General features: G+C 37.5%; 1 protein-coding gene and 6 long non-coding RNA genes across 27 annotated transcripts; 5 read left to right on the forward strand and 2 right to left on the reverse strand.

The window, feature by feature from the left end:
* Positions 1–1,113: 1,113 nt before the first annotated feature.
* Positions 1,114–2,539, reverse strand: LOC137577049 (skin secretory protein xP2). Its single transcript, XM_068290411.1, has 2 exons — positions 2,288–2,539; positions 1,114–2,212 (listed from the first exon to the last, which is right to left on the reverse strand). The coding sequence occupies exons 1-2, from the start codon at positions 2,288–2,290 to the stop codon at positions 1,214–1,216; spliced, it is 1,002 nt and encodes a 333-aa protein (XP_068146512.1). The 5' UTR covers positions 2,291–2,539; the 3' UTR covers positions 1,114–1,213.
* A 2,637-nt stretch (positions 2,540–5,176) lies between these two features.
* LOC137577722 (uncharacterized) lies at positions 5,177–5,708 on the reverse strand. Of its 2 annotated transcripts, XR_011032462.1 has the most exons (4): positions 5,666–5,708; positions 5,495–5,581; positions 5,387–5,428; positions 5,177–5,308 (listed from the first exon to the last, which is right to left on the reverse strand). It is a non-coding gene; the product is annotated as an uncharacterized lncRNA (long non-coding RNA). The 2 variants fall into 2 exon arrangements; XR_011032461.1 differs by having other exon boundaries at positions 5,177–5,428.
* Positions 5,709–5,986: 278 nt separating this feature from the next.
* On the forward strand, positions 5,987–6,973 carry LOC137578354 (uncharacterized). 3 transcript variants are annotated; one of them, XR_011032599.1, is made up of 4 exons: positions 5,987–6,001; positions 6,072–6,261; positions 6,332–6,674; positions 6,726–6,973. It is a non-coding gene; the product is annotated as an uncharacterized lncRNA (long non-coding RNA). The 3 variants fall into 3 exon arrangements; XR_011032598.1 differs by having other exon boundaries at positions 5,995–6,009; XR_011032600.1 differs by having other exon boundaries at positions 5,995–6,009; positions 6,760–6,973.
* A 2,360-nt stretch (positions 6,974–9,333) lies between these two features.
* On the forward strand, positions 9,334–10,313 carry LOC137578356 (uncharacterized). Of its 2 annotated transcripts, none has more exons than XR_011032601.1 (4): positions 9,334–9,348; positions 9,411–9,600; positions 9,671–10,014; positions 10,066–10,313. It is a non-coding gene; the product is annotated as an uncharacterized lncRNA (long non-coding RNA). The 2 variants fall into 2 exon arrangements; XR_011032602.1 differs by having other exon boundaries at positions 10,100–10,313.
* Positions 10,314–15,721: 5,408 nt separating this feature from the next.
* Positions 15,722–18,460, forward strand: LOC137578352 (uncharacterized). Of its 13 annotated transcripts, none has more exons than XR_011032582.1 (5): positions 15,727–15,751; positions 17,373–17,502; positions 17,565–17,754; positions 17,825–18,161; positions 18,213–18,460. It is a non-coding gene; the product is annotated as an uncharacterized lncRNA (long non-coding RNA). The 13 variants fall into 13 exon arrangements; XR_011032583.1 differs by lacking the exon at positions 15,727–15,751 and adding an exon at positions 15,945–15,959; XR_011032587.1 differs by lacking the exon at positions 17,373–17,502 and having other exon boundaries at positions 15,722–15,751; positions 17,592–17,754.
* A 2,303-nt stretch (positions 18,461–20,763) lies between these two features.
* On the forward strand, positions 20,764–21,744 carry LOC137578351 (uncharacterized). 3 transcript variants are annotated; one of them, XR_011032580.1, is made up of 4 exons: positions 20,764–20,778; positions 20,849–21,038; positions 21,109–21,445; positions 21,497–21,744. It is a non-coding gene; the product is annotated as an uncharacterized lncRNA (long non-coding RNA). The 3 variants fall into 3 exon arrangements; XR_011032579.1 differs by having other exon boundaries at positions 20,772–20,786; XR_011032581.1 differs by having other exon boundaries at positions 20,772–20,786; positions 21,531–21,744.
* Positions 21,745–24,080: 2,336 nt separating this feature from the next.
* Positions 24,081–25,055, forward strand: LOC137578353 (uncharacterized). 3 transcript variants are annotated; one of them, XR_011032596.1, is made up of 4 exons: positions 24,081–24,095; positions 24,166–24,355; positions 24,426–24,762; positions 24,814–25,055. It is a non-coding gene; the product is annotated as an uncharacterized lncRNA (long non-coding RNA). The 3 variants fall into 3 exon arrangements; XR_011032595.1 differs by having other exon boundaries at positions 24,089–24,103; XR_011032597.1 differs by having other exon boundaries at positions 24,089–24,103; positions 24,848–25,055.
* The last annotated feature ends 463 nt before the right edge of the window (positions 25,056–25,518 follow it).

Consider the following 25,518-nt stretch of genomic DNA (forward strand, 5'->3'; position numbering starts at 1 on the left):
GGTAAAAGGGGCAAAGATTTTCCTATCAAAAGGGGAGAATGCATTTAAATTCATTTTAATTGAGCTGCCAATATACGACCGAAATGCAATTAACAAAATAAGCCAGTAAAATAAAGAAAAAAAACTATTTGTTTTAATTACATAATTAATTTTAGTATATTGGTTATTGGTTTTCTTATTTTTTTTTCTCTGTATGTGTTTGTGTGCGGTTTTGTGGCTAGCTTTTCCCCTGACTGACGGCAACCAAAGCCAGACATTTCCCTAATCAAATCGTAAAAAGGAAAAGCAGCAGATTCTGTCGCCAGCATTTTCTTGTTAATTTGGATTCCACACAGCATGTACGGATGCCTGATGGTTGGAGGTCTGGAAAATAGTCCTCCAGCCACAAGTGGTCAGCGGTTTTCTTTACCTCCTTCAGATGATGATGATGAGGCCAATTCCTACTGGTGCTGCTTCGATCGATTTAAGTGGGACGAAAAACTTTTGAATCTAACGAGAAAAAATTTCCACATCATCAAAGCTCATTCCAGGCCATAAATTTTGTGATAAATGGTTGCCTGAATGGTTTGGGCTATGGATGTGTGCATAGTGCATGGAATGACGATGGACGATTCCTTGGGGAGGTCACTTTGGTTGCAACTCCTTGTCTGTCTATTGCTGGACTAGTTGATTTCTCCAAGACCAAGACCAAGGTGAAACAAACGAGTGCCTGCCTGGTTCTTTGGTTTCATAAATTTACAACTTTAAGAGTAGAATACCGAAAGGTAGCACGAACTACAATTGCTTCACTTTTTGTCTTGTTTTTGTAATGTTTGTTTTTTTTTTTCCGGTCTTCTGATTGTGAGCGGAATATTTTGTTCTAATATCCTAATACGAAACTAAATATATATAACCTACAATCAATGTTGTATAACAAAGAAAACACACAAATCAAATATCTTATCTTTGGGCTTAGCCAGTTTTTTTTTAGACTCTTAGTTTAGTTAGTGCATTTAAAATTCGGCTAGTTAGACTCTATAAGCTTCATTTCTCATGTGATTTGCTATGATTGGAAAATAATTTGATAATTCAATGGCAATTGGATTTGGTTTTTTTTTTCAACAATCAAAATTTTATTTTTTTTGTAGGGAATTCGATTTTTGTCTTAAGAAATTCCATGGGAAATTCTTTAAGAAAATATTAAAGTATTTTGGTTTTTCCTTGTGGGAATAACCTAGAAACGGTGGCGGTAGACGCGACGACGGACGGTCTTGTAACGGTAACCATCAGCGGAAACGGGTTCGATCTCCTCGAGAGCTTGCAGGCTGCTGGTCGACTGGTAGACAGGAGCTGGAGCCGGGGCAGAGTGGACCACAGGTGCTGGGGCGTGGTACACTGGGGCGGGAGCTGGTGCAGAGTGGTACACTGGGGCGGGAGCTGGTGCAGAGTGGTACACTGGAGCGGGAGCTGGTGCAGAGTGGTACACTGGAGCGGGAGCTGGTGCAGAGTGGTACACTGGAGCAGGAGCTGGGATCACAACTGGTGCTGGGGCAGGAGCGGGAATGTGAACTGGAGCGGGGGCGGGTGCCTCGTAATGGATTGGTGCAGGAGGAATGTAAGTTTTAACTGGAGCGGGGGCGGGAATCACAACTGGTGCTGGGGCAGGAGCGGGAATGTGAACTGGAGCGGGAGCGGGGGCGGGAATCACAACTGGTGCTGGGGCAGGAGCGGGAATGTGAACTGGAGCGGGAGCGGGTGCCTCGTAATGGATTGGTGCAGGAGGAATGTAAGTTTTAACTGGAGCGGGGGCGGGAATCACAACTGGTGCTGGGGCAGGAGCAGGAATGTGAACCGGAGCGGGGGCGGGAATTACAACTGGTGCTGGGGCAGGAGCGGGAATGTGAACTGGAGCGGGGGCGGGTGCCTCGTAATGGATTGGTGCAGGAGGAATGTAAGTTTTAACTGGAGCGGGGGCGGGAATCACAACTGGTGCTGGGGCAGGAGCAGGAATGTGAACTGGAGCGGGAGCGGGGGCGGGAATCACAACTGGTGCTGGGGCAGGAGCGGGAATGTGAACTGGAGCGGGAGCCGGGACAGAGATGGGTGCAGGTGCTTCGTAGTGGATTTGAGGTGCTGGTTGGTAAACCGGAGCTGGTGGCGAATAGTCATAACCCAAATGGGAGACATCGCCATAGACGCAGGCCAAAAAGGCAACGGCAATAATCAGGAATTTCTATACAAATTTCATAAACATTAATCCTTAATCCTTTTCGGTAATACAGATATTTTTGGCATCCGAGGCACTTACCATTTTTGCTGCAACAAACTCTTCTGCTTCTACTCCAAAGGCGTTCGAAAGCGCTTCTGTCTGTTGATTCGCGCCGACTTAACTATTTATATACAGTGCTCCGCTCTTGGGTGAAGTTCTGCAAAGCGTCAGAAAAAATAACAAACAAAACCTGAAGTCCGGCTCCATGATAATATGCGAAGAAGCGGCCGAAGACTTGCCCTGCCATAATGGTTGACGTAGCTCGTAATCTGAATATTGAATATGGATAACTAAGACTATTCCAAATAAAGTTAAATATGTATGTGTATGTATGTTTATTTTTTTTATGTATGTATTTCTTTGTTTTTGGCCATCAAAATTAAAAAAAAAAAAAAAAATCAAGTAGCATTTCGTTATCGTTGAATTAAAACTACTTTTAATTGGTTGATTGGATTTCGTCTATGATTATTTTTTTCACCATCTCGTTAACCAGTCTTAATTTATGCCATTGGAATTGATTTGAATGTTGCATTAATCTGACATCTGGCTAAAATCTATCAAACAAGTGTCGTCTCTGCATTAGTTCATATTTTTTATTCTACATCTAAGTATCTTTTACCTATTATGCCATAATATTTCAGAGTATTTCAAGTTCAAGTAAAGTTCTAAAGTTCTAGCTACAGATAGATTAGATTTTAATGTCTCTAAATGTAATAACTAAAATGTAAAGATTCACTTTAAGCTTTAATAAAATTTAAAGCTTATATGCTTTACTACACTTCTGAAGGGACAAAAAAAAAAAGCTCTCCTTCGTCCTTCCTAACTTCTTTCTTTTACATCTTATTAGGTTAACAAAGAGCATTGCCTGTTTCTTAAATTTCAATTTTTTAATTAAAACATTGGTAATTTTGTTGTAAGATTTCCATATTATATAGACCTAAGCTAATGGGTATGACTAACAATAAGTAGAAAAGATTAGATAAATTGTTCTGGTTTGGTTGCTTTTATTATTTTTGCTAGTTTCCATGTGGCTTTTGTTCGCATTCCCACACTTGTTGAAGTGACCTAATAAAAACTCTCAGCATGATCTTTTAAATTACTTCCCCAGCTGGACAATATTTAAAAAACAATTAGCGAGAATAAGTGGCTCCTGATTGGCAAAGATTCTCGTTCATTTACGAGCTAATAATCATTTAGCTGAGAAAATACAGAAAAGTCAATCAAAGTCCAACATGTGTGAGAATCTTAAGATTGAATTGTTCTTTGGGAAAGAAACATGATGCAATTTTTCTCTCAAGGTAGATTTTATAAGATGCTAACATAACTAAGAATAACATATCGTAATTGTTTTAAACAAAATTAACAAAGTCTTTTCAATGGTTTTATCAAAAAATATCTTAAAGGATATTTTTAAATTAATTAAAACCACATAAAATAAAGTGAAATTATATAAAAATTTCGCTTTATGGTAAAATTTTGCATAATAATCATCATTTTTCACATCCCTTTTCATAAAAAATTGTATTTGTATAATTCTCAAAATCATTGTTCGTAAGGCAATAAAAATATAGTTCTATTTCTTTTATTTGAATAGCTATAGTAACGGGTATACGCGAATCGTTTAGTTTATTGTTTTGGCAAATGTCTGAATGTGTAGCCGGAAATTTACCATCAATAAAAACAGAAAAACTGGTTAAATTTTGTTAGATTATTCTATCGTTATATACTTTTGTTAGCAAATTTATATGCCACAAGTTGGTAAAACTAGAGAAGAAGAAGAAGCCAAAAATCACAAAATTAATTCAACCTTCTTGTGTCTTGGTTGGCATCAAATCAAACTCTTTTGTCTCACATCTATCTCGCCCACTAAAAATATTTATGGTGAAACTGTAAATTTTATTATCTTTTTTTTTGATGATCTAATGTTGGCCTGGTCCCTTGGCCTGTGCCTTCTTGCTACAACAAATAAAAACCAGTTTCATTTAACGCAAAAGCCAAAAATATGGGTCTGGCTATAAAAAGGTTCGATTTGAACTCTACGTCAAGGTTATGTCATCTTTGATTGGGTATGGTTTTTGGGTTCCGTTAAAGAATCTAAGAAAGAGAGAGAGGGAGAGAAAAAATTAATATTTATTTTTTTACTTATATTTTTTTATAACTCTTGTTTGGTGTCTAATAAATTAGTTGCTCATGCTGGCATAAAATTTATGGCAAATGTTTTAATTTGTTTTCTCACTTTGCTCTTCTAAATTGCACACACAAATTTTCGCTTACTATTTAGCATGCCGAGATATGATAAGATCTTATAAGTACCTAACACATATTTAGAAACTTTATTAGTCAGAATCGGTGGATATATCTTCCCTCACTCTGGGTGGTGTAAACAGGTTTTTAGCTTAATAACATTCAAGTGGGAAAAAAGTAAAACAAAAAACAAAATACAACCATTAAAAATTGTTGTATTCATATAGGTACATATCTTTTTTTTTTTTGGCTGTTTTTTTTTTTTTTTTTATTTTAGTTTTCATCTGGCATCATCAAATCTTCAAATCGTCAGAGAGTCGAATTTCTGAATTTGCTTATCTTTTACTATGCAAATGGTGACGATGATTATAACCCGGTGTGGGTCTTGGTCTGTGAGCCTCCAAGCAATTTGCATGGCAGAAACGCGTTTCCAATAGCTTCCGTTAACTTGGCTTTGGCGTGGTTTGTGGCCCAGTTTTCTTTGCTTTTTCTTTTGTTTTATTTTTTGGAAAAAAAAAAACAACAACAAAATCAACAACTTATCCGCATAATTATTTTATTTGTTGTTTCTCTTGTTTAACTTACATTAAGTCTCCATAAAAATCACGTTGATCTTATCGTTTTTCTTGTCTTGGCATCCCATTGAATAGCTAATGAAATTAGGTGTTGTTGTTTTTTTTTTTTTTTTCATTGGCCTTGACTTTGAATTTTTTTTTCCGTTTTTTTTTTTTTTTTGGTATTACAACTTTTTTGTTGAGTCGTTTAGACAACTCTTTTCTTGTCTCTTTTGTTTATTTTTGGTCTTGCTTCATTAGTCTAAAATTAAGATGGTCTCGTAAAGATAAACAATTTATATGTTGATATTAATTAATTATTATTTACATATGTACATACATAGTTCTTAAATATTTAACCAGTTTATTTTGACGTCAAACTCTGGAAGGAAAAAAAATTATAATAGTTCGGTTATGAAATTTGGTAATTCCCCCCGTCTTTATTTACATATTTCATGCTTTTATCATAATCATGTTGATCTTGGGTCCAAAAATGATCGTCGATCATATGAAGATTAGAACTCAATGGTCTCTTCTGAAAGGTTATGATAATTAGTTTTATTTAGCAGTATATGGGTTAAAAAATATTTGGAATAAATCAAAGTTAAGTTTGGCTTACGTTTTATTAGTTTAGTTTTATTTTGTTTGCATTTAGTTGCAATATTTCAAGGTCAAATGATTTTCCAAAGGAAAAATATAAACTGAGCACAATGGTTAAAATTTATAAAATCTTACATTTACAAGTATAATAGTTTATTATATAAAACATCAGATCCTGAAATTTTAATCGGATCAGACAATATAATTCTGACTTTTTTTGCTTTCTACTAAGTACCATGGGACGCATACGAAAAAAAATGTTGTATGTATTTTAGTGCTATAAATTCCGTGCAGAAAGAAGCATTTCTTATTATGACATACAATCGCACAAATAATATGTAATTCCATTTGTTTGGTAAGAAGGTAAAAACAAATTTGCACATATGATATTCACCATAAATTTACTAAATAATTTTTCATTGCAGTTGGTCTATGCGTCCCCTTGTACTTAGTAGAAAGCAATGTTTAGTAGTTCACTAAGCAAGCCAGAATATTTCAAAACTAAACGTATGTCGAGTTCCCAGCCGAATTATTTATTCAATCATCATTGCTCAAACAGCAAACAACAGTAAAAAATCAAATAACTATTTAAATAAGTATCTACATAAATATTCAGTAAGTTTTGCAGCGATCACTAAGGACTAAACAGGGAAAAGAGTATTAACAATAACTTTATTCTGTTTAGCAATGTCAGACGCGGGGGCGGCAACAACACTAGCAGCAACAACCGACTCTGCCGCCGCAACGACTACAAAAAAGTCTGGAGCAATGGGTATCCAATCAAGTGCCTGGCTGACTGCTGCTGCTGTTGCCATCTATACTGCTAGAGTTTTGTGGGTGAAGCTTAGGAAGAGTAATTCTACTAGAGATAAGGAAGGTGACAATGAGAACGAAATGGGCAACGAAGTGGATGCCGATGAAGGTTTCGCCAACTGGAAGCAGGATGACTTTATCCCTGTGGGATCCCAATCGAATGGGTTAATGACCACCCACAAATAAAGTGTTCAAAATGTTAATTTTGTTCAAAGGTAAGAACTTGTCTATTCGAAATGTACTGAGCATTGATCGATCATTTACAGGTGCTTCACTTATTTTGGAAACATAAATTTGAAGTCGACTTTTCATAAGCATTACACATACAGTACACATTTAATACACCTACACATACACATACAAATTATTCTTGCGTTGTTGGTCAAGCGGTGTTATAAGGCTCGTTAGTTCTGTGGGGGATCATCGAGTACTTATTCACATTTGTTATTCTGTTAAAGCAAATCCAAAAAGTTTCGAATAAATACAAATTTGTTGTAAATTACTCACTCAAAAACGCTTGTTATTTTATTTCTATAAGTTTTAATTCGAAATTCGAATTCGTACATCGATACATGCCTATATCGACCTAAGTCCCTGCCGTGAGTCATGAAGAATGAATGACACAGCAGAAGGACAGGTCGGTGCTTAAATTTAGATGCATGAATTCATCCAAAAATAGCTTAATGCATGTTGTAAAACATAAGGTCCTTGCAGTTAGACTTTACTTTGGCGTCTAAGCTTTTTGCAAAGGGTTAGGTGAAGTTCTTGGGAATATCTGTTTAGACCACTAGCCGTTATATGAGCGATCGGTCAATATAGTGATACTGGTAAGAAAAGAGTTGCTTATTTTAAGTTTCCAACACAAAATATAAGTCGAGACGACGATCAAAGAGAGAACGTGAGCGTGTGAGAATAGACCAGGGCCCGGTACTCACATGTAATGCGTGTAACCGAACGGCTGTCGAAGTGCTTTTCTTCTTTCGACGCTTTGTTGAGATCACACTGGAGAAAATTGATCGCTGCTTTGTTTCTTCTGATTCTCTTGCATCAGATTATCTGCTGTAGTCAAAATTTTGTTAATTTTCGTTTTGCGCAATGTAAAGCAACATACGCACACAAGCAAGTGCCCTAAAATAGACGATCAAAGAGGGATGACGAACGAATGAGAGATGACGACGAGAGAGTTGGATGCAAGGTCACGTCGAGTACCATAGACGGGTGCTATTAGTTGAGTGGCAAAGTCGGACACTAAAAGTCGGGCGCGAAAAGTCGAAGCGTCATAGAAATTGTTAGATTGTCATTTAACATCTTGTAATCTCTATTTAGTCGTATTTTCAAGTAATCCCACAAGACTATAATTAACTTGTAAATAAAACCCCACATGTACACTTGTTCAGCATGACGAGACGAATTGATATTCCCGTGTTCGTTCGTCTTTTTATAGTCTATATAGGGTACAGAGCTGTAATTTTGCACGCAGGCTTCTAAATATTGCACTGGTTGTACAATTTAGATTCATCCGGCACGGATCAAGGTTATGAGACTGACATTTTTCGACTCGAACCACGAAATAGTCTTTCCAGTGGAGAAACAGTCTTTTCCAAAACCACTTAGTACTATTGCGCGTTAATTAGAATTGAGAGTCAAAAATTGCAGCTCGCATATACCATAACTGAAGGAGGTATAATTATACTCATCAGGGCCCGTAAACTTCAATTTTTTTCATCAGAGGTGTTTTTTTTATACCATGATATATTATTTCACAATAATATATTAATGTCGCCAAAATGTATGTAACAATCAGAAGGAAGCTTCTAAGACCCAATAAAGTTTATATATTCTTGATCAGGATCAAAAGCCGAGTCGATCTAGCCATGTCCGTCTGTCCATCCGTCCGTCCGTCCGTCCGTTTGTATGAACACGCAGATCTCGGAGGCTATAAGAGATAGAGCCAAAAAATTTGTTATGTAGACTCGTTTAGTATGTAAATGTGTAAAGTTATTTTGGCCACGCCCCCAGATTTTACTTAATACTGTTTTTCTTATAAACTATAATAGCTAGAGACATCAACTTGGGTATATATTCTCGTTTAGTTAGCGCACAGAAACTAATTATTCAAATGTTTTGCCACGCCTCCTTCTTTTTCTTCATTTCGTAAATAAATCTTCGTACCAATATTAACTTAATATACGCGCAGATATTGGCTGTTTAAAAATGTTTAAAAAAAAAACATTTTTCCCCGAAAACTGGCTTAGTAAGCGTGCAGATTAGAAATATTTAAATATTTTCCCAAGCGGACTAGAGACATGCAAAACATACGTATTAATGTATTTTGTTAAGCGCTCCAAAAGGGCAGAATTGGCCGTAGGGTGGTGGCGGCGCTACAGTACAGGTAGCATATATATATTCTTGATCAGCATGAGAAGCTGAGTCGATATAGCAATGTCCTTCTGTCCGTCCGTTCGTCGGTGCGGATGCGTTTTACTCAGTATCTTAAGGGCTATTGGGATGAAACTTGTTATTTGAGCTACTAATAACCCGGGTAAGATAAAGAATGAAAATTTTCAGGACCGGACTACTACATCATATATTAGTAGAAGAAAAATAGTTGAAGAGAATAGTTGGAGTATGGCTATGAAATTTACTAGTATGATAGGTTATTATATAAAACATCAGATCCTGAAATTTTAATTGGATCGCTAAAAAGAGAGCACACGTTACAGACAATATAATTCGGACTTTTTTTGCTTTCTACTAAGTACCATGGGACGCATACGAAAAAAATGTTGTATGTATTTTAGTGCTATAAATTCCGTGCAGAAAGAAGCATTTCTTATTATGACATACAATCGCACAAATAATATGTAATTCCATTTGTTTGGTAAGAAGGTAAAAACAAATTTGCACATATGATATTCACCATAAATTTACTAAATAATTTTTCATTGCAGTTGGTCTATGCGTCCCCTTGTACTTAGTAGAAAGCAATGTTTAGTAGTTCACTAAGCAAGCCAGAATATTTCAAAACTAAACGTATGTCGAGTTCCCAGCCGAATTATTTATTCAATCATCATTGCTCAAACAGCAAACAACAGTAAAAAATCAAATAACTATTTAAATAAGTATCTACATAAATATTCAGTAAGTTTTGCAGCGATCACTAAGGACTAAACAGGGAAAAGAGTATTAACAATAACTTTATTCTGTTTAGCAATGTCAGACGCGGGGGCGGCAACAACACTAGCAGCAACAACCGACTCTGCCGCCGCAACGACTACAAAAAAAGTCTGGAGCAATGGGTATCCAATCAAGTGCCTGGCTGACTGCTGCTGCTGTTGCCATCTATACTGCTAGAGTTTTGTGGGTGAAGCTTAGGAAGAGTAATTCTACTAGAGATAAGGAAGGTGACAATGAGAACGAAATAGGCAACGAAGTGGATGCCGATGAAGGTTTCGCCAACTGGAAGCAGGATGACTTTATCCCTGTGGGATCCCAATCGAATGGGTTGATGACCACCCACAAATAAAGTGTTCAAAATGTTAATTTTGTTCAAAGGTAAGAACTTGTCTATTCGAAATGTACTGAGCATTGATCGATCATTTACAGGTGCTTCACTTATTTTGGAAACCTAAATTTGAAGTCGACTTTTCATAAGCATTACACATACAGTACACATTTAATACACCTACACATACACATACAAATTATTCTTGCGTTGTTGGTCAAGCGGTGTTATAAGGCTCGTTAGTTCTGTGGGGGATCATCGAGTACTTATTCACATTTGTTATTCTGTTAAAGCAAATCCAAAAAGTTTCGAATAAATACAAATTTGTTGTAAATTACTCACTCAAAAACGCTTGTTATTTTATTTCTATAAGTTTTAATTCGAAATTCGAATTCGTACATCGATACATGCCTATATCGACCTAAGTCCCTGCCGTGAGTCATGAAGAATGAATGACACAGCAGAAGGACAGGTCGGTGCTTAAATTTAGATGCATGAATTCATCCAAAAATAGCTTAATGCATGTTGTAAAACATAAGGTCCTTGCAGTTAGACTTTACTTTGGCGTCTAAGCTTTTTGCAAAGGGTTAGGTGAAGTTCTTGGGAATATCTGTTTAGACCACTAGCCGTTATATGACCGATCGGTCAATATAGTGATACTGGTAAGAAAAGAGTTGCTTATTTTAAGTTTCCAACACAAAATATAAGTCGAGACGACGATCAAAGAGAGAACGTGAGCGTGTGAGAATAGACCAGGGCCCGGTACTCACATGTAATGCGTGTAACCGAACGGCTGTCGAAGTGCTTTTCTTCTTTCGACGCTTTGTTGAGATCACACTGGAGAAAATTGATCGCTGCTTTGTTTTTTCTGATTCTCTTGCATCAGATTATCTGATGTAGTCAAAATTTTGTTAATTTTCGTTTTGCGCAATGTAAAGCAACATACGCACACAAGCAAGTGCCCTAAAATAGACGATCAAAGAGGGATGACGAACGAATGAGAGATGACGACGAGAGAGTTGGATGCAAGGTCACGTCGAGTACCATAGACGGGTGCTGTAGTAGCTTATTTGTATCGTAGTAAGAGGCCTCGAACAATATCGATACATCTAGTATATTAAGTTTCGATTATTTCAATGTATTCTCAGTTTAACAAGATACGGCCACACTCGAAAAAAGACCACGCCGACAATAAGAACATTGTAAAACATACTATTAAGAAAAAATCCAAATAAAGTTAATAAGCGTCTCAAAATATAATTAACATATTGGTCCTTCGAGCCAGATAGCTTAAATAGCAATCAGCGATGGAAATACAGTCCATAATCAAAAACAAAACCCATCTAATCAAAAATTTGGCAGTGGGGCAAACAGCAGCTTGGCCGCATTGATTCGTGGAAATCGCAAACATTACGAGATGTACATTTTGCAATCTACCAGAAATTTGTTACGGAAACATTGATAAAACGACAGCTTTGTACGTTCAAAGGTTTAAATTATAACAATGCTTGGAACTTGGCGCAAACGCTTTATTGCGCGTCTGTGAGTTTCTTGACATCGGCGTCGGTGAGAAAGAGACAAAAAATGATTTGGCGGCAAAAATCTGAAGAGTGTCAGAATAACTTGGATGAAACCAATAATCCGAGCATGCTAACAAGAGCCATGAACCAGATGCTGGCGCGGCAGAGCTTAAACAGTAAACACCTGGAGTTTGATGGTTCATCAGCGTTGAATTGGACACTCTTTATCCAAGAGTTCAATGCTACGAGCAAACATTGCGGATTCTCCAAAGAGGAAGATGTTCAACGATTATCAAAAGCTCTAAGGGGAGTAGCTAAGGAAAAGGTTTCTTTGCTACTTATCACAGCAAAAGATCCAGATAAAATCATATCGATATTAGATAAATCGTCAAGAGCGTGCCAAGTAAAGCCAGTCAATAATATCGACAATTTCGAAGAATTTAATAACACTGTTCAAAACATAAGTTCTGCTTTGGAATACACTGATAACCGGTTAATCGACACACAACGATTACTAGCATGATGATCGAAAAACTGTCCGAAAACTATCTACGAGAATGGGGCGCATATCTACGAGATGCAAACGTGCGCGCTTCATTCTGTACATTTGACAAGCTAGCTGAGTGGGCACAAAGACAAGCAGATCTAATCCAAGATGTCTCATTTTTCAAAAAGGTTACATCAATTAACCAGCAGTCGTCATTCGCAGAGCAATATAAAGTAACCCAATCGCAACAACAGGAAATAGAGGCGGTAAACTAACCAAAGCCAAAACCAAAAGCAATTTGCTTTATTTGCAGCGAGGAAAAACACCCTCTAAGCAAGTGCAACGTATTCTTAAAAGCAGATATTAAAAAGAGATGGGATTTAGCTAATCGTAATAAAGCCAATGCAGCGAAAGACAAGCCTGCAAAATTGACAATTGTGAAAAGTTTCACAACCCATTACTGCACAAGAGACCCTTACAAGTAAATCTAGCAGCCACCACAAACGTCACAGGATGCGTATCAGATTCACCAAAATCTGCATTACTCAAAATGGTACCACAGTACACGGCGAAAAAGGCTCGAAAGAAACTGTCGCATTTTTGGATGACGGTAGTACCTCCACAATCATGGAAATGAGCTTGGCAAGAGAAGTTGGCATAAAGGGTGACGCAATACCATTTTGTTTTACTTGGACAGGTGGTGTCTACAGATATGAAGCAGATGCGGAATCGGCAACCATCAATGTCAGTGGAACAAATGATCCCAAACATCAGCTAAATGGAGTTTGGTTAGTCAACGATCTAAAAATACCAACACAACAACTTGACTATAAGAAGCTAACAGAATTTGTACCAAAAAATATGGTAGACTACATGAAGTTGCAGGATAGGAAACCCATGGTATTAATAGGACAACGCCATGCTAAATTAATTACCGCACGAGCCGTTATAGATGGCAATGAACATCGGCCAATGTTATGTAAAACCAAATTAGGCTGGGTAGCACATGGACCAGCACAAACCAATCTACAAGCATCGCATTTTACTTGCTGTCAAATAGAAGATGTATGTCTACAACAAATGTTTAAGCAACAATTCAGTATTGAAAACTTCGGTGCCTGTGCAATAAAGATCGACAAAACACGGTCTGTGGATGAGCGGTTAGCAATAGCAAAGGCCGAAAGCTCAATTAACCAAAAGGATAACTTCTACGAGATTGGTTTGCCCTGGAAATCGGATGACATAAAACTACCGGAAAGCAAGTCAATGGCTTTTCAACGACTCAAATGTCTTGAGCGAAAGCTTTTGAGAGACAAGGATACCGCAGAAGCATATAAGAACGAAATAACAAAACTTTTGCACAAAGGTTACGCCGTCCAATTAACAGACATTAACGTTCTCAACTCTCCAAAACGGTGGTTTTTACCACATTTTGCTGTTATTAACCCAAATAAGCCCGGCAAGGTTCGACTTGTGTTCGACGCTGCGGCTTCTTGCAACGGTACGTTCCTCAATAGCAACCTGCTATATATAATTGGAATTTTGATACGATTTCGGCTACATGCGGTAGCAGTCGTAGCAGACATTCGCGAAATGTTCAATCAGGTGAGCATTACAGAATGTGATACTGCAGCACAATGTTTCTTATGGAGAGATCTTGACCAAAATAGAGAGCCATCAATATTTCAAATGAAAGCAATGTTGTTTGGAACTACTTGCTCACCATTTCTGGCTCAATTTGTTAAAAAATAGAATGCTAGCAAATTTAAAGATGAACAACCCGACGCAGTAAAAGCTATATTGGAAAATCATTACGTAGATGATTATCTCGATTCCATACCTAGTGCGTATGAAGTCATCAACATCATTAAAGCAATCACGAAAATACACTCAAAGGCTGGATTTGAATTGTGTTAATTTATATCAAACAGCGACGAAGTGCGGCAATCCATTCCCAAAACTCTCAGAGCGAACAAGTCTGCAGCAATGATAGGGGAAAAAATGGACGTACAACAAAAGGTGCTAGGAGTATTATGGGACGCAAAAGGCGACTCCTTCATGTACTCCACTGCGGTAACGCATAAAGTTACAGATGATCTGCTTTCTGGCAAAGTTACACCAACAAAGAGGACTGTATTGTCAGTAGTTAATTCGCTATATGACCCATTGGGACTCATGACACCAGTCACCATTAAAGAACGAATCCTTATGCGAGATGTATGGGAGTCTGGAATAGGCTGGGATGACCAAATCAAGGGAGATTTAATAAACAAATGGCGAAATTGGATAAAGGCATCAATATCAATTGAGGGCACCAAAATTCCAAGATGTTATAGCTCTAATCTGAACAATGCCGATCGCGTTCAACTGCACATATTTAATGACGCAAGTGTAAAAGCATATTCTTCAGTTGCCTATATCAGATGCATCTACGTTAAGGAGGATAAATGTCAATTTGATGTGTCACTAATTGCATCTAAGGCAAGGGTTTCTCCAATCAAACATATAACTATTACGAAACTGGAAACGATGGCCGCCGTACTGGGATGCCGTTTGGCTGAAATGATAAGCCACGAACTACAAATCAATATAGATCAACGTTACTTTTGGACTGATTCACGTACGGTTCTTACCAGGATTAACAGCGATAAACGTATGGACGTTTTTGTCGCAAATCGAATAGGTGAGATTTGTGAAAAATCGGTAAGATCAGAGTGGCACTGGCTATCAACAAATGAAAACATCGCTGACGTCATAACGCTTACGTGACGCGTAAAAAACCGGAAAGCCTTCTTCAAAATTGAGGTTGTCAAAATATTGTGTGGATGACAATGGCATAATGCGAGTGGATAGCAGAATAGAACGTGCAAAAGAGGTATCGACATAAACCAAAAGCCCAATACATGTCCACGCACAACATGTCGGAACACAGGTAGTAGTACATCAGTTCAGGAAGGCATACTGGATGCCAAAATTAAACAGGATCATCAGAACGACGTTCAATGCTTGTGTTTGGTGTAAACGCAAAAAGGCAAAACCACAAACACCAAAAATGGGATTCCTGCCCGAAGAAAGGTTTTTCACCCACAAAAAACCATTTACAGCAACAGGCGTCGATTACTTCGGTCCATTTTACACCAAAGCAGAAAGAGGAACTAGAGCCTCAAAACACCTCCGCAAGCGGTACGGAGTAATATTCACATGCCTGACTACCAGAGCAATCAACGTGGAGATAGCCCACTCCCTAGACACCGATTCCTGCATAATGGCAGTTCGTAGAATGATGGCTCCACGTGGACCTATACAAATCATCTGGTCAGATAATGGCACAAATTTTCGCGGAGCAGCACGAGAGTTACAAGAAGCCCTAGAGGACCTTGATGAGTGTGCCATGAAAGAGTATATGGCAAGTATTAAAATAATTTGGAATTTCATTCCAGCAAATGCACCAAATTTCGGAGGCTGCTGGGAGCGACTAGTAGGCTGTTTTAAACGGGCAATTGAAGCAGTTTTACCAGTAAACGCAAATCCAAGCGATGAAACGTTGCAAACAATTTTTAAGGAGGCAGAATATCTGGTCAACAGCAGACCGTATATACTGGAATCTGATGACCCCGACGACGAACTTGGTCTGTGTCCAAACGATATTTGTATCGTAGTAAGAGGCCTCGAACAATATCGATACATCTAGTATTTTAAGTTTCGATTATTTTAATGTATTCTCAGTTTAACAAGATACGGCCACACTCGAAAAAAGACCACGCCGACAATAAGAACATTGTAAAACATACTATTAAGAAAAAATCCAAATAAAGCTAATAAGCGTCTCAAAATATAATTAATAGGTGCTATTAGTCGAGTGGCATAGTCGGACAAAAAAAGTCGGGCGCGAAAAGTCGAAGCGTCATAGAGACACGCTAAAGTCGAACCGAGCCAAACGTCGATTGTCATTTAACATCTTGTCATCTCCATTTAGTCGTATTTTCAAGTAATCCCACAAGACTATAATTAACTTGTAAATAAAACCCCACATGTACACTTGTTCAGCATGACGAGACGAATTGATATTCCCGTGTTCGTTCGTCTTTTTATAGTCTATATAGGGTACAGAGCTGTAATTTTGCACGCAGGCTTCTAAATATTGCACTGGTTGTACAATTTAGATTCATCCGGCACGGATCAAGGTTATGAGACTGACATTTTTCGACTCGAACCACGAAATAGTCTTTCCAGTGGAGAAACAGTCTTTTCCAAAACCACTTAGTACTATTGCGCGTTAATTAGAATTGAGAGTCAAAAATTGCAGCTCGCATATACCATAACTGAAGGAGGTATAATTATACTCATCAGGGCCCGTAAACTTCAATTTTTTTTCATCAGAGGTGTTTTTTTATACCATGATATATTATTTCACAATAATATATTAATGTCGCCAAAATGTATGTAACAATCAGAAGGAAGCTTCTAAGACCCAATAAAGTTTATATATTCTTGATCAGGATCAAAAGCCGAGTCGATCTAGCCATGTCCGTCTGTCCATCCGTCCGTCCGTTTGTATGAACACGCAGATCACGGAAGCTATAAGAGATAGAGCCAAAAAATTTGTTATGTAGACTCGTTTAGTATGTAAATGTATAAAGTTATTTTGGCCACGCCCCCAGATTTTACTTAATACTGTTTTTCTTATAAACTATAATAGCTAGAGACATCAACTTGGGTATATATTCTCGTTTAGTTAGCGCACAGAAACTAATTATTCAAATGTTTTGCCACGCCTCCTTCTTTTTCTTCATTTCGTAAATAAATCTTCGTACCAATATTAACTTAATATACGCGCAGATATTGGCTGTTTAAAAATGTTTAAAAAAAAAACATTTTTCCCCGAAAACTGGCTTAGTAAGCGTGCAGATTAGAAATATTTAAATATTTTCCCAAGCGGACTAGAGACATGCAAAACATACGTATTAATGTATTTTGTTAAGCGCTCCAAAAGGGCAGAATTGGCCGTAGGGTGGTGGCGGCGCTACAGTACAGGTAGCATATATATATTCTTGATCAGCATGAGAAGCTGAGTCGATATAGCAATGTCCTTCTGTCCGTCCGTTCGTCGGTGCGGATGCGTTTTACTCAGTATCTTAAGGGCTATTGGGATGAAACTTGTTATTTGAGCTACTAATAACCCGGGTAAGATAAAGAATGAAAATTTTCAGGACCGGACTACTACATCATATATTAGTAGAAGAAAAATAGTTGAAGAGAATAGTTGGAGTATGGCTATGAAATTTACTAGTATGATAGGTTATTATATAAAACATCAGATCCTGAAATTTTAATTGGATCGCTAAAAAGAGAGCACACGTTACAGACAATATAATTCTGACTTTTTTTGCTTTCTACTAAGTACCATGGGACGCATACGAAAAAAATGTTGTATGTATTTTAGTGCTATAAATTCCGTGCAGAAAGAAGCATTTCTTATTATGACATACAATCGCACAAATAATATGTAATTCCATTTGTTTGGTAAGAAGGTAAAAACAAATTTGCACATATGATATTTACCATAAATTTACTAAATAATTTTTCATTGCAGTTGGTCTATGCGTCCCCTTGTACTTAGTAGAAAGCAATGTTTAGTAGTTCACTAAGCAAGCCAGAATATTTCAAAACTAAACGTATGTCGAGTTCCCAGCCGAATTATTTATTCAATCATCATTGCTCAAACAGCAAACAACAGTAAAAAATCAAATAACTATTTAAATAAGTATCTACATAAATATTCAGTAAGTTTTGCAGCGATCACTAAGGACTAAACAGGGAAAAGAGTATTAACAATAACTTTATTCTGTTTAGCAATGTCAGACGCAAAAACAACACTAGCAACAACAACCGACTCTGCCGCCGCAACGACTACAAAAAAGTCTGGAGCAATGGGTATCCAATCAAGTGCCTGGCTGACTGCTGCTGCTGTTGCCATCTATACTGCTAGAGTTTTGTGGGTGAAGCTTAGGAAGAGTAATTCTACTAGAGATAAGGAAGGTGACAATGAGAACGAAATGGGCAACGAAGTGGATGCCGATGAAGGTTTCGCCAACTGGAAGCAGGATGACTTTATCCCTGTGGGATCCCAATCGAATGGGTTAATGACCACCCACAAATAAAGTGTTCAAAATGTTAATTTTGTTCAAAGGTAAGAACTTGTCTATTCGAAATGTACTGAGCATTGATCGATCATTTACAGGTGCTTCACTTATTTTGGAAACATAAATTTGAAGTCGACTTTTCATAAGCATTACACATACAGTACACATTTAATACACCTACACATACACATACAAATTATTCTTGCGTTGTTGGTCAAGCGGTGTTATAAGGCTCGTTAGTTCTGTGGGGGATCATCGAGTACTTATTCACATTTGTTATTCTGTTAAAGCAAATCCAAAAAGTTTCGAATAAATACAAATTTGTTGTAAATTACTCACTCAAAAACGCTTGCTATTTTATTTCTTTAAGTTTTAATTCGAAATTCGAATTCGTACATCGATACATGCCTATATCGACCTAAGTCCCTGCCGTGAGTCATGAAGAATGAATGACACAGCAGAAGGACAGGTCGGTGCTCAAATTTAGATGCATGAATTCATCCAAAAATAGCTTAATGCATGTTGTAAAACATAAGGTCCTTGCAGTTAGACTTTACTTTGGCGTCTAAGCTTTTTGCAAAGGGTTAGGTGGAGTTCTTGGGAATATCTGTTTAGACCACTAGCCGTTATATGAGCGATCGGTCAATATAGTGATACTGGTAAGAAAAGAGTTGCTTATTTTAAGTTTCCAACACAAAATATAAGTCGAGACGACGTGTGAGAATAGACCAGGGCCCGGTACTCACATGTAATGCGTGTAACCGAACGGCTGTCGAAGTGCTTTTCTTCTTTCGACGCTTTGTTGAGATCACACTGGAGAAAATTGATCGCTGCTTTGTTTTTTCTGATTCTCTTGCATCAGATTATCTGCTGTAGTCAAAATTTTGTTAATTTTCGTTTTGCGCAATGTAAAGCAACATACGCACACAAGCAAGTGCCCTAAAATAGACGATCAAAGAGGGATGACGAACGAATGAGAGATGACGACGAGAGAGTTGGATGCAAGGTCACGTCGAGTACCATAGACGGGTGCTATTAGTTGAGTGGCAAAGTCGGACACTAAAAGTCGGGCGCGAAAAGTCGAAGCGTCATAGAAATTGTTAGATTGTCATTTAACTATTTAGTCGTATTTTCAAGTAATCCCACAACTTGTAAATAAAACCCCACATGTACACTTGTTCAGCATGACGAGACGAATTGATATTCCCGTGTTCGTTCGTCTTTTTATAGTCTATATAGGGTACAGAGCTGTAATTTTGCACGCAGGCTTCTAAATATTGCACTGGTTGTACAATTTAGATTCATCCGGCACGGATCAAGGTTATGAGACTGACATTTTTCGACTCGAACCACGAAATAGTCTTTCCAGTGGAGAAACAGTCTTTTCCAAAACCACTTAGTACTATTGCGCGTTAATTAGAATTGAGAGTCAAAAATTGCAGCTCGCATATACCATAACTGAAGGAGGTATAATTATACTCATCAGGGCCCGTAAACTTCAATTTTTTTTTCATCAGAGGTGTTTTTTTATACCATGCAGGAGGTGAAATAATATATTAATGTCGCCAAAATGTATATAACAATCAGAAGGAAGCTTCTAAGACCCAATAAAGTTTATATATTCTTGATCAGGATCAAAAGCCGAGTCGATCTAGCCATGTCCGTCTGTCCATCCGTCCGTCCGTCCGTCCGTTTGTATGAACACGCAGATCTCGGAGGCTATAAGAGATAGAGCCAAAAAATTTGTTATGTAGACTCGTTTAGTATGTAAATGTATAAAGTTATTTTGGCCACGCCCCCAGATTTTACTTAATACTGTTTTTCTTATAAACTATAATAGCTAGAGACATCAACTTGGGTATATATTCTCGTTTAGTTAGCGCACAGAAACTAATTATTCAAATGTTTTGCCACGCCTCCTTCTTTTTCTTCATTTCGTAAATAAATCTTCGTACCAATATTAACTTAATATACGCGCAGATATTGGCTGTTTAAAAATGTTTAAAAAAAAAACATTTTTCCCCGAAAACTGGCTTAGTAAGCGTGCAGATTAGAAATATTTAAATATTTTCCCAAGCGGACTAGAGACATGCAAAACATACGTATTAATGTATTTTGTTAAGCGCTCCAAAAGGGCAGAATTGGCCGTAGGGTGGTGGCGGCGCTACAGTACAGGTAGCATATATATATTCTTGATCAGCATGAGAAGCTGAGTCGATATAGCAATGTCCTTCTGTCCGTCCGTTCGTCGGTGCGGATGCGTTTTACTCAGTATCTTAAGGGCTATTGGGATGAAACTTGTTATTTGAGCTACTAATAACCCGGGTAAGATAAAGAATGAAAATTTTCAGGACCGGACTACTACATCATATATTAGTAGAAGAAAAATAGTTGAAGAGAATAGTTGGAGTATGGCTATGAAATTTACTAGTATGATAGGTTATTATATAAAACATCAGATCCTGAAATTTTAATTGGATCGCTAAAAAGAGAGCACACGTTACAGACAATATAATTCTGACTTTTTTTGCTTTCTACTAAGTACCATGGGACGCATACGAAAAAAATGTTGTATGTATTTTAGTGCTATAAATTCCGTGCAGAAAGAAGCATTTCTTATTATGACATACAATCGCACAAATAATATGTAATTCCATTTGTTTGGTAAGAAGGTAAAAACAAATTTGCACATATGATATTCACCATAAATTTACTAAATAATTTTTCATTGCAGTTGGTCTATGCGTCCCCTTGTACTTAGTAGAAAGCAATGTTTAGTAGTTCACTAAGCAAGCCAGAATATTTCAAAACTAAACGTATGTCGAGTTCCCAGCCGAATTATTTATTCAATCATCATTGCTCAAACAGCAAACAACAGTAAAAAATCAAATAACTATTTAAATAAGTATCTACATAAATATTCAGTAAGTTTTGCAGCGATCACTAAGGACTAAACAGGGAAAAGAGTATTAACAATAACTTTATTCTGTTTAGCAATGTCAGACGCAAAAACAACACTAGCAACAACAACCGACTCTGCCGCCGCAACGACTACAAAAAAGTCTGGAGCAATGGGTATCCAATCAAGTGCCTGGCTGACTGCTGCTGCTGTTGCCATCTATACTGCTAGAGTTTTGTGGGTGAAGCTTAGGAAGAGTAATTCTACTAGAGATAAGGAAGGTGACAATGAGAACGAAATGGGCAACGAAGTGGATGCCGATGAAGGTTTCGCCAACTGGAAGCAGGATGACTTTATCCCTGTGGGATCCCAATCGAATGGGTTGATGACCACCCACAAATAAAGTGTTCAAAATGTTAATTTTGTTCAAAGGTAAGAACTTGTCTATTCGAAATGTACTGAGCATTGATCGATCATTTACAGGTGCTTCACTTATTTTGGAAACATAAATTTGAAGTCGACTTTTCATAAGCATTACACATACAGTACACATTTAATACACCTACACATACACATACAAATTATTCTTGCGTTGTTGGTCAAGCGGTGTTATAAGGCTCGTTAGTTCTGTGGGGGATCATCGAGTACTTATTCACATTTGTTATTCTGTTAAAGCAAATCCAAAAAGTTTCGAATAAATACAAATTTGTTGTAAATTACTCACTCAAAAACGCTTGTTATTTTATTTCTATAAGTTTTAATTCGAAATTCGAATTCGTACATCGATACATGCCTATATCGACCTAAGTCCCTGCCGTGAGTCATGAAGAATGAATGACACAGCAGAAGGACAGGTCGGTGCTCAAATTTAGATGCATGAATTCATCCAAAAATAGCTTAATGCATGTTGTAAAACATAAGGTCCTTGCAGTTAGACTTTACTTTGGCGTCTAAGCTTTTTGCAAAGGGTTAGGTGGAGTTCTTGGGAATATCTGTTTAGACCACTAGCCGTTATATGAGCGATCGGTCAATATAGTGATACTGGTAAGAAAAGAGTTGCTTATTTTAAGTTTCCAACACAAAATATAAGTCGAGACGACGATCAAAGAGAGAACGTGAGCGTGTGAGAATAGACCAGGGCCCGGTACTCACATGTAATGCGTGTAACCGAACGGCTGTCGAAGTGCTTTTCTTCTTTCGACGCTTTGTTGAGATCACACTGGAGAAAATTGATCGCTGCTTTGTTTTTTCTGATTCTCTTGCATCAGATTATCTGCTGTAGTCAAAATTTTGTTAATTTTCGTTTTGCGCAATGTAAAGCAACATACGCACACAAGCAAGTGCCCTAAAATAGACGATCAAAGAGGGATGACGAACGAATGAGAGATGACGACGAGAGAGTTGGATGCAAGGTCACGTCGAGTACCATAGACGGGTGCTATTAGTTGAGTGGCAAAGTCGGACACTAAAAGTCGGTCGCGAAAAGTCGAAGCGTCATAGAAATTGTTAGATTGTCATTTAACATCTTGTAATCTCTATTTAGTCGTATTTTCAAGTAATCCCACAACTTGTAAATAAAACCCCACATGTACACTTGTTCAGCATGACGAGACGAATTGATATTCCCGTGTTCGTTCGTCTTTTTATAGTCTATATAGGGTACAGAGCTGTAATTTTGCACGCAGGCTTCTAAATATTGCACTGGTTGTACAATTTAGATTCATCCGGCACGGATCAAGGTTATGAGACTGACATTTTTCGACTCGAACCACGAAATAGTCTTTCCAGTGGAGAAACAGTCTTTTCCAAAACCACTTAGTACTATTGCGCGTTAATTAGAATTGAGAGTCAAAAATTGCAGCTCGCATATACCATAACTGAAGGAGGTATAATTATACTCATCAGGGCCCGTAAACTTCAATTTTTTTTCATCAGAGGTGTTTTTTTATACCATGCAGGAGGTGAAATAATATATTAATGTCGCCAAAATGTATATAACAATCAGAAGGAAGCTTCTAAGACCCAATAAAGTTTATATATTCTTGATCAGGATCAAAAGCCGAGTCGATCTAGCCATGTCCGTCTGTCCATCCGTCCGTCCGTCCGTCCGTTTGTATGAACACGCAGATCTCGGAGGCTATAAGAGATAGAGCCAAAAAATTTGTTATGTAGACTCGTTTAGTATGTAAATGTATAAAGTTATTTTGGCCACGCCCCCAGATTTTACTTAATACTGTTTTTCTTATAAACTATAATAGCTAGAGACATCAACTTGGGTATATATTCTCGTTTAGTTAGCGCACAGAAACTAATTATTCAAATGTTTTGCCACGCCTCCTTCTTTTTCTTCATTTCGTAAATAAATCTTCGTACCAATATTAACTTAATATACGCGCAGATATTGGCTGTTTAAAAATGTTTAAAAAAAAAACATTTTTCCCCGAAAACTGGCTTAGTAAGCGTGCAGATTAGAAATATTTAAATATTTTCCCAAGCGGACTAGAGACATGCAAAACATACGTATTAATGTATTTTGTTAAGCGCTCCAAAAGGGCAGAATTGGCCGTAGGGTGGTGGCGGCGCTACAGTACAGGTAGCATATATATATTCTTGATCAGCATGAGAAGCTGAGTCGATATAGCAATGTCCTTCTGTCCGTCCGTTCGTCGGTGCGGATGCGTTTTACTCAGTATCTTAAGGGCTATTGGGATGAAACTTGTTATTTGAGCTACTAATAACCCGGGTAAGATAAAGAATGAAAATTTTCAGGACCGGACTACTACATCATATATTAGTAGAAGAAAAATAGTTGAAGAGAATAGTTGGAGTATGGCTATGAAATTTACTAGTATGATAGGTTATTATATAAAACATCAGATCCTGAAATTTTAATTGGATCGCTAAAAAGAGAGCACACGTTACAGACAATATAATTCGGACTTTTTTTGCTTTCTACTAAGTACCATGGGACGCATACGAAAAAAATGTTGTATGTATTTTAGTGCTATAAATTCCGTGCAGAAAGAAGCATTTCTTATTATGACATACAATCGCACAAATAATATGTAATTCCATTTGTTTGGTAAGAAGGTAAAAACAAATTTGCACATATGATATTCACCATAAATTTACTAAATAATTTTTCATTGCAGTTGGTCTATGCGTCCCCTTGTACTTAGTAGAAAGCAATGTTTAGTAGTTCACTAAGCAAGCCAGAATATTTCAAAACTAAACGTATGTCGAGTTCCCAGCCGAATTATTTATTCAATCATCATTGCTCAAACAGCAAACAACAGTAAAAAATCAAATAACTATTTAAATAAGTATCTACATAAATATTCAGTAAGTTTTGCAGCGATCACTAAGGACTAAACAGGGAAAAGAGTATTAACAATAACTTTATTCTGTTTAGCAATGTCAGACGCAAAAACAACACTAGCAACAACAACCGACTCTGCCGCCGCAACGACTACAAAAAAGTCTGGAGCAATGGGTATCCAATCAAGTGCCTGGCTGACTGCTGCTGCTGTTGCCATCTATACTGCTAGAGTTTTGTGGGTGAAGCTTAGGAAGAGTAATTCTACTAGAGATAAGGAAGGTGACAATGAGAACGAAATGGGCAACGAAGTGGATGCCGATGAAGGTTTCGCCAACTGGAAGCAGGATGACTTTATCCCTGTGGGATCCCAATCGAATGGGTTGATGACCACCCACAAATAAAGTGTTCAAAATGTTAATTTTGTTCAAAGGTAAGAACTTGTCTATTCGAAATGTACTGAGCATTGATCGATCATTTACAGGTGCTTCACTTATTTTGGAAACATAAATTTGAAGTCGACTTTTCATAAGCATTACACATACAGTACACATTTAATACACCTACACATACAAATTATTCTTGCGTTGTTGGTCAAGCGGTGTTATAAGGCTCGTTAGTTCTGTGGGGGATCATCGAGTACTTATTCACATTTGTTATTCTGTTAAAGCAAATCCAAAAAGTTTCGAATAAATACAAATTTGTTGTAAATTACTCACTCAAAAACGCTTGTTATTTTATTTCTATAAGTTTTAATTCGAAATTCGAATTCGTACATCGATACATGCCTATATCGACCTAAGTCCCTGCCGTGAGTCATGAAGAATGAATGACACAGCAGAAGGACAGGTCGGTGCTTAAATTTAGATGCATGAATTCATCCAAAAATAGCTTAATGCATGTTGCAAAGTTGTAAAGTCCTTGCAGTTAGACTTTACTTTGGCGTCTAAGCTTTTTGCAAAGGGTTAGGTGAAGTTCTTGGGAATATCTGTTTAGACCACTAGCCGTTATATGAGCGATCGGTCAATATAGTGATACTGGTAAGAAAAGAGTTGCTTATTTTAAGTTTCCAACACAAAATATAAGTCGAGACGACGATCAAAGAGAGAACGTGAGCGTGTGAGAATAGACCAGGGCCCGGTACTCACATGTAATGCGTGTAACCGAACGGCTGTCGAAGTGCTTTTCT

This window comes from Drosophila tropicalis, unplaced genomic scaffold (genome assembly GCF_018151085.1).
Source record: "Drosophila tropicalis isolate 14030-0801.00 unplaced genomic scaffold, ASM1815108v1 contig_593, whole genome shotgun sequence".
In the NCBI taxonomy this organism is placed as follows: domain Eukaryota; kingdom Metazoa; phylum Arthropoda; class Insecta; order Diptera; family Drosophilidae; genus Drosophila; species Drosophila tropicalis.